At 39.3% G+C, this 16,221-nt stretch overlaps 1 protein-coding gene across 3 annotated transcripts; it reads left to right on the plus strand.

Annotated features, from left to right (window-relative positions):
* The first annotated feature begins 5,967 nt into the window (after nt 1–5,967).
* LOC111571226 (zinc finger protein 567-like) lies at nt 5,968–12,078 on the plus strand. Of its 3 annotated transcripts, none has more exons than XM_035950018.2 (3): nt 5,968–6,395; nt 7,350–7,733; nt 8,030–12,078. In XM_035950018.2, exons 2-3 carry the CDS (start codon nt 7,547–7,549, stop codon nt 9,316–9,318), a joined length of 1,476 nt encoding a protein of 491 aa, XP_035805911.2. In that variant the 5' UTR covers nt 5,968–6,395; nt 7,350–7,546; the 3' UTR covers nt 9,319–12,078. The 3 variants fall into 3 exon arrangements, with proteins under 3 accessions (XP_035805911.2, XP_054860153.1, XP_023130095.2); XM_055004178.1 differs by having other exon boundaries at nt 7,380–7,733; XM_023274327.3 differs by having other exon boundaries at nt 7,408–7,733.
* The last annotated feature ends 4,143 nt before the right edge of the window (nt 12,079–16,221 follow it).

Here is a 16,221-nt window from a genome sequence, read left to right on the forward strand (position 1 = left end):
TCAGATTGATGGTTATAGATGACAATTTTTGATTAAAATGTTTACTTTTCGTTTTACTTTTCTCTTTTAAATGGGTCCAGCTAACCTGAAGGGTTTTCACAACCTTTCTGATCATGTCACTGCTCATGGTCATTGTCCCACTTGAGTTTTTTTGTTAGCAAACTTGCTGTAACTCTAGATATCACCAGTTAACCTCACAGTGAATCAAATAATTTCCTTATCAATTTTGAATGTTTGTGTTAGATATATTCAAAAAACATGTAACTTAAATCCTCATGTTATAATCATGCACACCTAAGACACTTTGTGTCTGTCTGGCTTCTGTTTATGTCAGAAATTAACATCTGACCAATGAATGTATTAGCTTACAGTTTTTCTGAGTCACTTTGGTACATTTCTCACATCAGAATTGAAATTCTCAAAACTATATATTTCACATCATTATGTCACTTGTGCACATCAAAAAAAGCAGTTTCTCATTTCTTTTAGCAAGTTGCAAATGCTTTGGTACATCCATGCAAATGATTTTGTACAATTCTCTGCTGGTTCCTACGTTATCAGTTGCTTATGTCATGTTGATTGAAATGTATTATAATGGGTCTCTGTTGAATAGTCTCACCCCCACAACATTTAGGCATTAGTTCATCATACAAGTCTTTACGTGCAAATGGTTGAACAAGTTGTCATAAGATGTCAAGGATATACATTTCTATTAGATGTTTTTTTCTAAATCTGTCCTGAATTGGTAAATTGCTCCCAGGTGAATTTTGATTTTCTCTAATTAAGGGAAATGTATGAAGGGATTAGGGTTTTCTGAAATCGCTCAAAGATGCAAGAGAAGATATTCATGATATGGATGAGAATTTGTGGTCCAGCAGACAGGAACATCAGGAGGTATAGGAAGACTGCACTGTAATTCCTACAGCACTGCATGTACAGTTTTCCTTAAGGAGATTGTGCTATGTTCACATTTATACTTTTATTTTTTTGTTTTTTTCTTTGTGCTATGCAGCGCTGTTTTCTGTATCGTAATGACATGGTCTGTCAACAAATTACAAAACAAACAGTAAAATGTGAATTTTGAATCTTGTCCAGTCTCTTGTATTCAATCTCCCACATACACTAAGGTGTAACTTACAATTTACAATAATTGTCATCAAAACTTTAGACATAGTTTACATCAGAGCATCCCTCCAGAGTAAACTGTTATAATGACAACATGACTAAGCAATTTGACTGTCTTATCCACACACAATGACACAAGGCCTTGTCATTCTGATGGCACTGACATGTTCATTGACACAGATATTTATTTTTAAGAGATGAACTAAGGATTTTGAGCAAGAGACTGGCTTTTGCAGGTAATCCATTTGTACGAATTGTTTTGAGGAATGCACTTACTGTTTTGCAAATGTCGAGGATGATTCAAGAAATGTAACAAAGCGACTGAGGAAAACTAATATAGTAGCTGTTTCTCAAACTCACAGACCACCTGTAACAACCGAAGCCTTCACAGAGAAGGCAGCAACGTGAACAGTCTTCTTAAATAATGCAATCATTTCTTATTGCCATGTAAACAAACAGAAACAGTCAAGCCAATACTTTCTCTTTTTCTGTAAAGAAAAACAAAATATCATCAACACTGCTGGAGGTTTGAAATTCCAAACAAACATCTCTCTGAGATTTGTGCACAGAAAATAGTTTCTGCAGTTTTGCATTTAAATTGTACTTCTGACACAATGCAGCAGCTTTAAGATCGAATCTGTTAAAACATGATTTGACTGCTTTTCTGCTTTACAAAATTCCCAGAATTGTAAGGGTACAAAAATATTTCAGATAGGAGTCTGACCATAGAACATTATTATTTGTTATTATTTATAAGTCTTGCTATTTTCACTGAGGCTAATATTTGACCATACATAAGTATACATAACATACCTAAATATAATTAGTTACTTACTCTTGTTTGAATCTGATCAAAGGAAATCTTAGAGAGTTGAGTATGTATTACTATGTTATCAGTCAGACCATATGGAAGAAGAGACACGGACAGAACTGACGGTCAAGGCATGAGCTTTTAGTGTTCTGGAGGCTTATTAGAAGCATCACCAACTGACAGAAATTACATAAGACTGACATGTTGGAAACATGTTACCCTTTCTATTATTTAATAGAAACACACATGCGCACACACACAGGCGTAGTAATTCTATCCTTAAGGAATGAGGAAAAGGACATCCTGTGGTGTTTCCCCTGAGCTGCAGAGCTGGAAACTCCCTCACCACAACAACAGGAACGACCACAGTCCTCCGCTGTTCACTTCACAAATCACTCTAGTTGCTGCTGTTTGAACAGATGTTTTTGTCATGGAAATTAAACACTCACCAAACTAATTTAATTTCTAAATTCCTACTAATTCTCCTTTTTCTGAAGTATTGTTGCTGGACACCAAAGCCCAGAACACACCCTGAACACACCATCTGACACTAAACACTTAATTAGTCTATGCAATCCTATTGCATTTAATTACCTGTAAGTTTACCACTGACATGTTTAAGCAAGGCTGCACAGTGGCTCAGTGGTTAGCACCGTTGCCTCATACCTAGAGGATCCCCTGGTTCGCGTCCCGGCATTGGGCCAGGGATCTTTCTGCATGGAGTTTGCATATTCTCCCTTAGCATGTATGGGTTTTTACATGGTACTCCGGCTTCCTCTCACAGTCCAAAAACATGCTGAGGTTAATTGGTGATTCTAAATTGTCTGTAGCTGTGAATGTGAGTGTGATGGTTTGTCTCTCTGTGTAGACCTGTGATAGACTGGTGACCTGTCCAGGGTGTCCCCTGCCTTCACCCTAAGTCAGCTGGGATAGACTCCAGCACCCCCACGACCCTAATGAAGATTAGACCGTGTACAGATAATGGATGGATGGATGGATTTTTAAGCAAACACAGAGTAATAGTAGATGTTCGATATAATGGGTGAAATTGTTCAGGACAAAAACTATGGAAGGTGAATAGCTCCATCTAGTGGACAATACATGTCCACAGAGGACTGTCTACATTACTGTCTGCAAGCAGACTGAATTTGGGGGACTCAGTCCAGTTATTAAGAGAATTGTGAAACAGTGCCTCTGTGATCTTTCCTTGCAATGCCAAACAAATTTGTTGTGTTTTTATTTGGATTATTTGATTGTTAAGGTGATGTGGTTATAAAAATCCACACTAACGTATTGCATTTTAATTTAATTATATGAATTGTTAGATATTTTTTTTGTGTTATAGATTGAGGATTAAATAACAAAATGTGATTGTGTGTCAGTAATTTGTATCTTTTTTTTTTTGCATGTTTCGTTTGTTTTAGTTTTGTTAATGGTCACGAAGGAGTAGTGGCAGTGGCGAGTTATGAGAACATTTCTGTATTATTAGGCAGTGTTTTGGTGTAATTAGACCAAGACTAACATTGGTTGTGTTAAATTCACAAAGTTCTGGTCTCTCTTTATCAGTGATTGTTGGTCTTAGATTTTATTTCTTGGTAGGCTACAGGGTTAATCAGCTGAATTACCTTTTAGTCCTGCAGCTGGTGTTGGCCTCCAATTGTGACTGAGAAGTGACTGCTTCAGAAGCATTTGATGTGTGGTGATTAGAAATAGGGTTTACTGTGGCACATATGCTAGGTTGGGTATTTTTCTATTGGAAAACCTTTGTTTATTTTGTATGTAGTTTGGTTATCCACTGAGAGCATAGGGCTATAACTCTGCAATAAAAGACTTTCATTTTTAATTTTTTTTTTTTAGAACTGATGACCCTGATTTTAGTAAACCAGCCTGTTATGGCATTTTGGCCCATACTGTTTCCTCCTCTAAATTACATTTGTATTTAGCGTCTCTCTACAACAAGATCATAGATTAGACTACTGGCATCTGTATTAAAAAAATAGATCATGCATTTTGTCATTATACCTAACATATACTCATAAAACCTTTTATGACTTATCATATGAGACAGTGACTTGTTACTGGCAAATGGAATAGATGACTCCAGTCTGTATCCTAGTACAATGTCATGGCATTGTGGTGTATTTGGTGCATTATGAAAATGTATTTATGGGTTAATTTGATGATTATGTTCATGTCTTAATGTGCAAGAAGTATCAGTTTTCATCAGAGGTGATAGACATTGTAAAGGCACATCATTTAATTGTACAGTTTGAGGAGCATCACATCTTCAGATGTAGGGAAGAAAGACTGATGAGTTGGAAACACTGAAGCAGTGGCTCCATCCATCCATTATGCACAGCTTAATCCTCATTAGGGTTGTGTGGGGGCTGGAGTCTATCCCAGCTGACTTAGGGTGAAGGTAGGGGACACCCTGGACAGGTCACCAGTCTATCACAGCGTTACATATAGCGACAAACAATCACAGTCACATTCACGCCTACAGACAACTTACAGTTACTAATTAACTTGAGCATATTTTTGGACTGTGGGAGGGAGTGCAGTGGTTCCCAATCTTTTAAAAACATTTTCATTCTTCCTGCGGATGAACTCAAAAACCCTGTTACATACACCAAGCACCCCATGTTCCAAATGGGTTCAACAGAATGTAACACTAATGATATAGTCTGTCAAAGTTGTATTGTATTGTTGCAAATTCTTTGTTAGACAATTGAAATGACCGTGTAGGTGATTTGGTCAAGTTTGCATTCAGTACTACTAATGGTTGAACCTAGCTGTTTCAGCCATTTATCCAGTCCAACCATTGACCTATCCTTTTCTCATTCTTAATCAGCTGTCTTTATTTAAGTCTATTTCAACAATTTATCCATCACTTTCAGCCACCTATTAATACTGAAGTTTCATTACTTTTAGCGTTCAACACTTTATAGGTTACTTTTTGCATTTTAAATTTGTTATCAGATAATTTTAGTTATTTCAATCAATTTTCAACTAAATCTATAGAGTTCTAATATTTAGTGGTTCAACTTTGAGCTGTCTAGCTCAGCTGTCTGCAGAAAGGAACAGACTGCAATTTGTGGTTAGTTCCTAAGGAATCCTGTCTCTGTGTTGGTCTGTTGTGTAGGACAGGTCTTTTGACATGCCCACAATGACGGTGTTGCTGTCTGATGCTGCAAGTATTAGTTTAACTTAATAGAAAGACTCAGACAAACAGCCTGAAGCAGCATGCCAAAGTAATGTTCCCTGATGTTTTGGCAAAACACACATTACATTTTAAAAATGTCTCATCAACTGAACCTGTTACAGACTCAGTCTTCGACACAGTAAAGCTGTGTTTTATAGACATTTCAATCTATAAAAGAGGTGAAATTGTGGAGCAACGTGAATGAGTGAGAAAGTCAACACAAATGACAGGAGTTTTGTCATTTTGGAGAGGTCTGTGTGTCTGTGTTTATAGCTCAGGGCTGATGCTGAAATGTGGATAAAGCCTTATGTTCAGACTTTGTTCTGTGTGTACAGATTGATCATGGCTATTCAAGATCAGCCTTTGATGCTTCCTCTTATTGGTGTGAAATTGGCTTGGGCAGCGTAACGGAAAGCAGATGTCTCATGGCAGAACCATGAGGGCTGGCAACACTGTTTATAGGTCACTTCTGGCAATTATATTTTCACTCCACCAAGGAAGATGGAGGAGTTATGTGAAGATCTGCATACGCTTGTCCATTTGTTTGTTAGCAGCATTACTCAAAAACAAAATAACATATTTGGATGAAAATTTCAGGGAAGGTCAGAAACGACACAGGGACCACCTCATTCGATTTTAGCAGTGATGCGGCTTTTGCGATTCTGTATTATTTCATTACCTATGATGAGAAGTAGCTACAATGTGATGCTAAAAAATGTCTAGGGTTGGAATACAGCAGTAGAACGCTCAGTACGCAGTGAGGTGTACCGGTGGTGGACAGTAGGTGGCGGTAATGTTACCTGCACAAAGAATGGCAATGGAAGAAGAAGAAGATGGAGCTGTTGTATTTTTAGCATTATGACAGTTTGACCCCTGCACTCTTTGTAGCTAAAGCTGCTTTGGTTAGCGGTGTAGCTTTTTATAGTCAGTAAAGCAGCTGTATGTGAGTCCCAGCAGTAGGCCTGTCCGTCAGTGTGTCTGTAGACAGCGGCTTGTTTCCTCACTGCTCCTCTGGATGAACTCAGCCAGCTAACCTCCGTCAGCTAAGCTAACTGTGCTGCTGCTGTTGCCGTTCACTGAGAAACATAGACGGCAGACTGGGCAGCTGACTGTAGCTGTTTCTGTGCTGGAGGCACAACGGCAACAGCACAGCCATTGTTCAGGTGAATTAAGGTGGGAGTTGTCTCTGAGGGGCTAACTACACCAAACTTCATTAAAAGTTGTCGGACTTCAGTGTTCCTTTGGTGGCTCATAACGGTAAGCACATAAACATGACTAAAATGACAGCATTTAAAAAAGGTTAGCAGCGGCGCAATAAAGGTCTTTAGTTTGGAATGCATAAACGCATGTGTGTATGAAACAGCTGATGAGACTGTAACACTCAAAATGCATCTTAAAAACCTCATACATCTTAATGACTAAACCTCGGGTGCTCACTGTAAATCTTTACATCAGGTAATGTAATAACAGCACCAGTAGCTCTTCGAAACAGCAGCTTTAGCTGGATAGTCGTGTGTAAAAAGAGTTTCTGAGAGCAGGAGACCTGCCTCCGTCACTGTAGTATTGGTGTAGTTGTCATACATATTTTATATACAATTTGTTTTTCGGAGGCTCGACTCAAACAATATTAGACTACGGAAATAGCCAAGGCAAAACCCTCACACATATTCTTATTTTAGGCTCTGTATATACTCGTTTTCTTTATCCTGCCATTACATATAAATACACTCTCAGGAGTGTTTACTAGGGCTGAACGATCTCATTTTCAAAGTCAAGCTTCAGTTCAGTTATTCACTGAGAATTTAGTATCTATTTTCATGACAAGGAGAGGAGAAGGCATGAATCTGTAAAAGCATTGCCACATCAGCTTCATCTCTAGGTCTGAATGTACGGGGTATGGCTGTCAAACCACAGTCTACATGCCTGGATCAGTGTTCAACATGAAAAAAAAAAAAAACTCTGAAAGTGTCAGCTCAGGCTTAAAACTGAATTAAAGTACTAGTCCCATTATTTTATACCTCAACTTCATACATCCTAAATTGCAGTCTTTGGAAAATTCTAATTGTATTGTTTCAAATTGTAAGTTTAACTTGATTAATTGTTCAACTCTACTTCCTGCTTTTTTTCTTTTTTTTTTTTGCCAAAAGGCAGAGATAATACTGGAGACAGACAGAACAGTAGAACCATAACATACTGTTCATTGGCTTTTAGGAGTGAATTTGCTTGTCCTGAATCCTGCAGCTGAATCAGATGTCATCTCTTCACACAGCCAGCCAGAGTGAGGTGGCATCTGAGGACAACAGGGAGCTGAGAGTGGAGCTGTCAGGAGTGACGAAGGAGGCCAAAGGCTTATGTCGACTACATGAAAATCCCCGTCCCTCTACTCTGGCAACAGAGCACACCTCAGCATGGTGAAGGCAGCAAAGATGGAGCTGCTGAGAGCACTCGTCGGTGAGTGTCTGTCTGCAGCAGCCGAGGAGATCTTCAAGATCGTAGAGAGGACAATTGTGGAGTATGAAGAGGAGATGTCCTGTTCAAAGTGGGTGGTGGACAGCCACCACAGACTGCTGGATGTCGCCAAGTCACACAGTGAAGGTCAGTTTATGAGGAGTTTTGTGTTTTAGAAAGGAAATCATGATATAGAGCAGAATAAAAGACACAGGTTTAAAAGTGTTCATAGTAGAGGGCATTAATATCTTTAACAATGGAAGTATTTCCCCCTAAAGATTGATCTATGTGAAGAAATTGTTGCTGAGTTTTTGTATCCTTACACAGTTAACAGTGGTTTTGATGCACATCATAAGCTACCACCATGTGTTGCAAAACTGCATGTCTAATTGCAGTTTCACATATTCAGGTCTTTAGAATACATTTTCTCTCCTCTGTTTCAGACTCTATCCAGATGTGTGCCACAGATGAGCAGCAGCAGCCTCCTGCCAGTGTGAACTTTAGTGTGTGCTGGGAGGAACCAGACAACACTAGCAGAACTACAGAACTGACGACAGACTGTCCCATCATTAAGAGAGGTCAACCACACACTTCCCCTGCCACTGACAGTGATCGAAGTGACCAGGACACACTAGTTGAAAGTGAAGAAGATGATGTGAAGCAAGAGTATGACTTGAAGACACCCCAAAAAATCTTCAACGTGAAGAAGCCATTCAAATGTCCTGTTTGCCTCGGTGGGTTTTCTTCCAAAAAGACAATGGTGCGACACATCAAAAAGCACCCAGATAACAAATGTTCATTTTACCAGTGCCAGTTCTGTGATCGCTACTTTTGCCACAAGTCTGAGTTCATCATTCACACCAGGATGCATAAAAATGCCAAACCAAACAGGTACCAAGACTTTGAGAAGAGTTTCAAGCAAAGGGACAACCTGTTCATTCACAGGCAGCAACACACCAAGGAGAAACCCTATTTGGTTTTCAGTGAAAAGCCGGGAACAAAAACTCACCTCGCATCAGTGACAGCTGTCAGTCAGATGGAGTCAGAGCTGGAAGTGAGACCAGATGAAGCTGCGATTAAGGCATTTCCACTTACTGTCACTCCCTATGACAAGAGTGAGTTTGATCAGGAGTCTCTGCAGCCCCTCTGTCTTTATCAAATCCAGGCTGTTGCTGATATAGATAAAGACTCCTCCACTGTGTTTGCAGTAGATCATATTAAAACCGAAGCTGGACCTGATAGTGGAGCTGATGAGCAGCATCTCCTTTCAGTGAGCACAGCTCAAAAAGAAGCAGAAGACAGGCAGCTAAAACATATTAATGTCACAGATATCCTTCCTAGGAGGACTTCAGGAAAATCCACTGAGCTCATCATCCAGTTTGAAGCAGGAACTGCACAGAAACCCTACAAGTGTCCTTGCTGCACCAAATGTTTCTCCTTGACCAAGACTTTAATACGACACATAAAGATCCACACAGAGGACAAACCTTATCAGTGCCAGTTCTGTGGCAGGAACTTCTGTCAAAAGTCAGACCTGGTCAATCACACAAGGATACACACAGGAGAGAGACCTTATCAATGCCAAGAATGTAACAAGTCCTTTGCTCAGAAAGGCAACCTGGTGGTTCACATGAGGAAACACACAGGGGAGAAACCGTATCAGTGCCAAGAGTGCCGATGTAGCTTCAGTCAGAAATCTGCTTATGACTGTCACATGCAGAGTCACAGGTAGTCACAGACTATGAAACCAAAATGTGTCTGTAGTACCATGTTTGTCTGTCCTTCAACCACTATTGGTAGGCACTCGCTACTGGAGGGAAGCGTCCCAGTTGCCCGAGCAGTTCTCAGACACTTTGTCCCAGTTGTCCGGTCATAATAAGCCTCTAAAATTTTTTACAACTGTACAATAGGCAACATTATTGGCTTCATCTGTGAGTGTCGAAATGTTGTGGATCATTTGTGCGTAGACTTAACAAACACACGAGTTTTTTGTGTCTGTTGAATCTCGCGCTTTATTTTCTTTTAACTGAAATGGTTAGATGTATAAGTTACACTATGCTTGCAGAAATGCTGCTGCTGCAGATATGTGCATTTAAATATCAACACTGGAAACTCTGTTGTAATCCAGTTGATACACCAGATAAAAAAAAAAAAATCTCCTGACTGTCCAGATGGAATTATATTTGTACTTAGTCAGAAATTAAACATGTATGGACATCCGTAATGGTGCTAGATTTATACTGAGCACAACTGCTTTTTCTTCCCAGTGATTTAATTCTTGAAACTGAGTATATGCAGCTCTTCAGCTGTTTACTGTGCAGAAAATAATTTAGATTAATAAAGTTACAATCAGATATCAATTATGCATCAGAAAGACTGAAATAGTGAATGAGGTCACTGCTGGCATCTGTCAATGTGGAGACAATATGGATCCAGCTCCCTTTTGATGCCACAGATGTTAAATGAATCAGTGAAACACAGCTGACAGTCTGCATTTGTTGACACAGATTTGGAGGTGTGAGATAGTCTGAGATAGGAATTGAAGACCTTGATGTGAGAATCAATGCAATGATGAAAATTTAGAAGATGCGTCCACTGAGTTTAACCCCTGAACTGTATATTAAGGATGGACTAGAGCTACTCTTGGTCTGAAAGGTGTAGCCAATTTAAATGCAAGTTTGGCTGCATTCTTTCTAACAGCCAACAGGGGGAGACTCCTGGTTTTCTAAAGAAGTCAAGTTGTGTAGAACTCTAAGAGCAAATGATCCTACTTCGCCATCCGTTATCTCCGTGAACATTTTTCTAATAAGCTTATTATCTAAAATTACTTTTTCTAAGAGTTCTGGAATATGGTATCATGTTCATTTTGTAAATTATTGTAGCATTTCAAGCAAAATAAAGGTTCAAGTAGGGAATGTTTTAGGGAGGGACTGCGTTTATTATTGGTAAATTGCAACTAGCATGTAGTGTCCTCAATTTATCAGTCAGATCCACTGCTGGCTTGATGCATGTTTCAAAAGTTTAACATGGTGAGTGTCATAAAAAATTGCTGTAGCTGTTGAACTTTAAAAACTCAAAAAGACTTTGCTGGGTCATTAGTGAATTTAATATGGAAAACAACAGCATTAGTCTAGATTCTCAACGGAGAAACAAAATGTAGCGGCTTTAATAGTGAACAGAAAACTCAGGAACTCCTCTTCATTTGAAATTATCCTCAGTGTTGTAAGTAACCCCATGGTTTACTCAGTTTTCTATATCATATAAGAAATGCTGAGTTTAACTTTGAGACGAAAAGCCTACGAAAGCGAAACACATTTCCTTAGATAGAACTCAAGCCTTTTCCTCTGACGTCTTTACTTGAAACCTTATACAGGATGCACACAAACATGATGAGCTAGTTGAAAGACACTAACAGGAAATAGTTAACCTGGAAAAAAGAATGAATTGAACAAACTGATCATTTAACATAGAAATACAGAATAACCTAAGAGCTTAGAATTTAGTTTGCTATCGGAATGGCCAAATTCCAAACTCACACGGTAGTCCACAAACTAATAGGTGACATCACAGTCCATCGTTTATATACAGTTTGTCAATCTCATTAGGTATATCAGCAATTTTAAAAGAAATCACTGCAAGTAGCTGGCAGCATCACATGACCTGAGCATCCTCAATAGGGAGATTTTGTCTGGTCTCATGGGACTGTAAATGTTTAAATCAGCTTCCATTCTCAGCTGGGCCTTATGATTAGCAGCAGTAGTTTTGTAAGTGGGATGTCAAAATGAATTCTATTTGCAGCCATCCAGCTGCTACCTACACTACCATTCAAAAGTTTGGGGTCACCCAGACAATTTCCTTGAAATTCATGCGCTAACGTAATTGCGCAAGGATTTTCTAATCATCAGTTAGCCCTTCAACACCATTAGCTAACACAATGTAGCATTAGAACACAGGAGTGATGGTTGCTGGAAATGTTCCTCTGTACCCCTATGGAGATATTCCTTTAAAAATCAGCCGTTTCCAGCTAGAATAGTCATATACCACATTAACAAAGTCTAGACTGTATGTCTTATTCATTTAATGTTATCTTCATTGAAAGAAAATGATTTTCTGTCAAAGATGAAGACATTTCTAAGTGACCCCAAACTTTTGAATAGTAATTTTATTCATGAAATATGGTAACAAACAAAAAAAACTGACAGTGAAATCCAATACATCTCTAGAAAACCAATTGTTCAGTGTGTTGAGTTCTTACCTAGCCTCTCTGTGAAAGACTGGACTTTTTCCAATGCAGGAGATGGTAGAAAATGGGATTTTTGATTTTTATGAGCCCTATATTGAAATGTCACAAATGCCATGCAGTCTTTAGTCATCTTCTTGTATTCAAAATATGTTATTTATTCTAAAATGTCTCTATGTTTTATTATACTTCACTTTTTCCAAAATGTGTGACATATGAGTTTCTACAGAGAATATAAAATTTCCAGCCTACTCATTGTCTTGTTGTGTCCGTTAAGTGCATCTTGTGGACACTGCTGTTGGTGCGCTGAGACACATTCATTGTTTAAGCACATCATCATGAATGAGGAATTAAAACAAGACTTCATTCCAGCCCTGAAGAATACACTTCTATATAATTTCTAGTGTAATTCTGAGCTTTTTAGTATGCCTGTTTTTATTTACAACAATACTAATTTAAAAAAATACACAGAAATGCCACAAAGAGGGATTTAGGACAGGCACACTACCATACAGCCATGTTTTGTTGTAAATTTAGGAAACATGGCAAAATGAAAACAGAAAGTGTATGTCATGCAAGGTAGCCAGTAAAAACAAATGGAATGATCAAAGTTGTATTGACACTTCAGGATTGTTGATGGATTTACAGTATTTACTTATGCATTGTTATACTCAAAAATGTAGCATTTAAAAAGCACGGTGAGTTAAATAATTTTTTATACTTAACTAACTAGAAAAGACAAAGGAGCAGCACATCTTCATTCACGCTTCTGCTCATTTGTGATGCATTTGCAAAGACACATTTCAAATCCAGCCTGTTAAACCTGGCCAGTTTGTGCTGCATCCACAAGTCCTGCAGTAAATGAAAGCTTGCTTAGCTATGTTTCAAAGTATCATAAGATGCATTTCGACTGTAATAAAAGAGAGTCAGCATGTGCAGCTTGATACAATATTACTTTGTCAAACTAATTTAAACATTACTCTGTGTATTCATGCATTTTCAAATCTATGGATTTACTGACTAACATGTTCTTCTCCAGAACATATTTAGGAAAAATAGCAGGAAAAACCCAGCCCTGTGAACAAATACAGTGTTTCTGCAATACATGTTGTTCGTCACAGGGGGGCGGACTACCTCTCACAACTGTTGATTGTCTGTTTTTTTATGACATTTGAAGAAAGTTTATTGACAAACCAGGCCTATAACCTGACTGTATCATAACATTTCATTTTTGTTGACTCTCTTTTATTACAGTGGAAATGTATCTCACTTCTGCGATTTGTATGTTACATTTTGAAAATACCTAATTGCAACCTTACTCGAGGTTTGATACACACTGATCTGGTATAAGATTATGACCAATGACAGTTGAAGTGAACAACACTGATTATCTCTTCATCATGGCACTTGTTAGTGGGTTGAATATATTAGGCAGCAAGTGAACATTTTGTCCTCAAAGTGGATGTGTTAGAAGAAGGAAAAATGGGCAAGCGTAAGGATTTGAGCAAGTTTGACAAGGTGTGGCTAGACAACTGGGTCAGAGCATCTCCACAAATGCAGGTCTTGTGGGGTGTTCCGGGTTTTCCGTGGTCACTATGTATCAAAAATGGTCCAAGAAAGAAACAGTGGTGAACTGGCAACAGGGTCATGGCTCAGCTGGCTGACCCGTGTGGGCAAATCCAACAGACGAGCTACTGTTGCTCAAATTGCTGAAGAATTAATGCTGGTTCTGATAGAAAGAATTTGGAACACACAGTGTGTTATGAATCCACAGACTGAAACTCGTGTGCAGGGTAACAGACACGAGAACAGAAGTCTAAGGACTACAACTGAAGTCTAAGGACTACAACAGGAAATGCCCCTAAGGACACACAACAGAATAAATAATGGAACCCACTCAGAATATTGAGCCCTCCAGAGGGCAGGTGGAATTACAGCAACCAGAGTCTCTAAAATATGTACAGAGAATTAACTACTGTAACTCATGTCAGCTAAGACCTAGGTAGGTAAGTGAAACTAGCGAGACATACTCTGGTCACGGTTCAGGTCACAGGTAATTAAATTTATAACTGAGTCAGTGGAGTAGTTCAGTGTTGAAAAGCTACCTTGAAATATTTTGACTAATTCTATTTTCTTTTTTTCTTGTCTGTCCTGTTTACTTGTCACCTTTCACCTATGTATGTGATTACTGTTATTGATTGATGTGATGACTTTATATTTATTATTTATTTTATTTCCATTGTATTTTGTATTACAGGCACTTCTGGGAAGGAGATCTAGCTCTTAGCTTATCTCCCAGTGTAAAGGTTTCAATTGATCAAACTCAGTATTCATTTTCTTTGTTGTACCATGTTTAGGTAATGGGGCCATATCTGCATGGTCTCCTGGACAGCCTGGACAGGAGATTTCAAAACCTGGGGATAATTGGAGCTTTCCATGTGCTGGGACCCAAAGCACTTAAAGAAGATGATGCTGTTGTCACTGAAGACCTCAAGACCCTGTCCAAAAAATTCCTGCAGCAGCAGCCTGAAACCACTGCTGCAGGAATGGTCATCCTAAAAGCAGCATTAACTCAAAGGAGCTTTTAAGGTTAAATGTTAGATCCATATTAATGGGGGATTTCAGTAGAAAGATGATGGAGGAACCTATTTAATGACATGTTGCCCCACTGTGTTTAATGTGTTTCAGGATATAGAAATGCAAAAATGTCATCCCAGAATGACGAGTGGGCGCAGCTGTATCCCTCCATGAGCTAGCAGGCAGCCATTGCCCTGATGGTCCCTATCTCAAGTATGAACTGTAAGAGGGATTTTTCAACAATGAATAGGGTAAGACATTTAATAATATATCATCAGACACAAACTACAAACAATTTTAAAATGATTAGGGTGTAGGAAATTGAGAGAAACAATCTCATTATTATTTGTCTTTGTAGGTGAAGACTGACTTGAGAAACGGGCTGCAGGTCGATCACCTTGCAGCATGTATACTGCTGAGCATCAGTGGGCCACCTCTTGGAGAATTTCTGTACAGCAGAGCCTTAGAGCTCTTCTATAAAAAAAAAGTCTGTCTTTCTGGAAGAGGAGGTAGTTGGCTTGATTACTCCCATCTGCTTGCGTGCCAGTTGCAGATGATTGGATTGGCAGCACCTGCCCGCCAGCTCGATGCTCACACATCTACCTGAGGAGACAGAGGAAGGGAGGGGGAAGGAAAAAACCTGCCACTACCTGGAGCCAGAGGAGGAGGGTGTGACACAGTGCTTCACAGTTTGTTGTGTATGGGGCAAACCAGTCAGGGTGCCCATACTGACCCCTGTGCACCACCGAAAGCCCCAGCAATGGACACATGAGCATCAGAACTGGACCGTTGAGCAATGGAAGAAGGTGGCCTGGTCTGATGAATCACCTTTTCTTTTACATCACCTGGATGGCCGGGTGCATGTGGAGCTTACCTGGAGAACACATGGCACCAGGATGCACTATGGGAAGAAGGCAAGCCAGCGGAGGCAGTGTGATGCTTTGGACAATGTTCTGCTGGGAAACCTTGAGTCCTGCCATCCATGTGGATGCTACTTTGACACGTACAACCTACCCAAGCATTGTTGCAGACCATGTACACACTTTCATGGAAACTGTGTTTCCTGATGGCTACAGCCTCTTTCAGCAGGACAATGCATTGTGCCACAAAGCAAAAATGGTTCAGGAATGGTTTGAGGAACACAACAACGAGTTTGAGGTGTTCACTTGGCCTCCAAATTCCCCAGATCTCAATCATTCGAGATGTGCTGGACAAACAATTACAATCCATTGAGGCCCCAACCTCGCAACTTACAGGACTTAAAGGATCTGCAGCTAACATCTTGGTGCCAGATACCACAGCACACCTTCAGAGATCTTGTGGAGTCCATGCCTCGATGGGTCAGGGCTGTTTTGGCAGCAAAAGGGGGACCAACACAATATTAGGCAAGTGGTCATAATGTTATGCTTAATGGGTGTATATTGTAATATTCTGCTTTGTTTATGATATCACAGTTTAGGTTTGTTTTTTTGTTTTCTTTCCAATGTATCACCATATATTTCCACATTAAACAGTTCCAAAGCCTCACAGATACACAGGACACTTTTCTGAACATCACCCTTTACAAGGGTTGATGGGAGCCACATGTCTATTCAGAGCAATGAGAACCTCAAAATACCCTTCATACTTTCACACAAACACACATACACACAGCTTTTTGTATCCTAACTGTTTTACCTTAGTTTTAGATTTTGCATTGATGAAAGCTTTCTAAATAAAACATGTAGTGACTGTCATTAGCGCAGATACTGAAGGAGAGGAAATGATGAAAGGCATAAAATCCCACTCAGAAGGATGCAAAATGGAACAACACAGACA

This window comes from Amphiprion ocellaris, chromosome 18 (genome assembly GCF_022539595.1).
Source record: "Amphiprion ocellaris isolate individual 3 ecotype Okinawa chromosome 18, ASM2253959v1, whole genome shotgun sequence".
NCBI lineage: Eukaryota > Metazoa > Chordata > Actinopteri > Pomacentridae > Amphiprion > Amphiprion ocellaris.

Coding starts and splice junctions, on each gene's coding strand:
- LOC111571226 (XM_035950018.2), top strand. CDS start 7,547: ATGGTGAAGGCAGCAAAGATGGAGCTGCTGAGAGCACTCGTCGGTGAG. Junction 7,734..8,029: donor CGCCAAGTCACACAGTGAAG/GTCAGTTTATGA, acceptor CCTCTGTTTCAG/ACTCTATCCAGATGTGTGCC.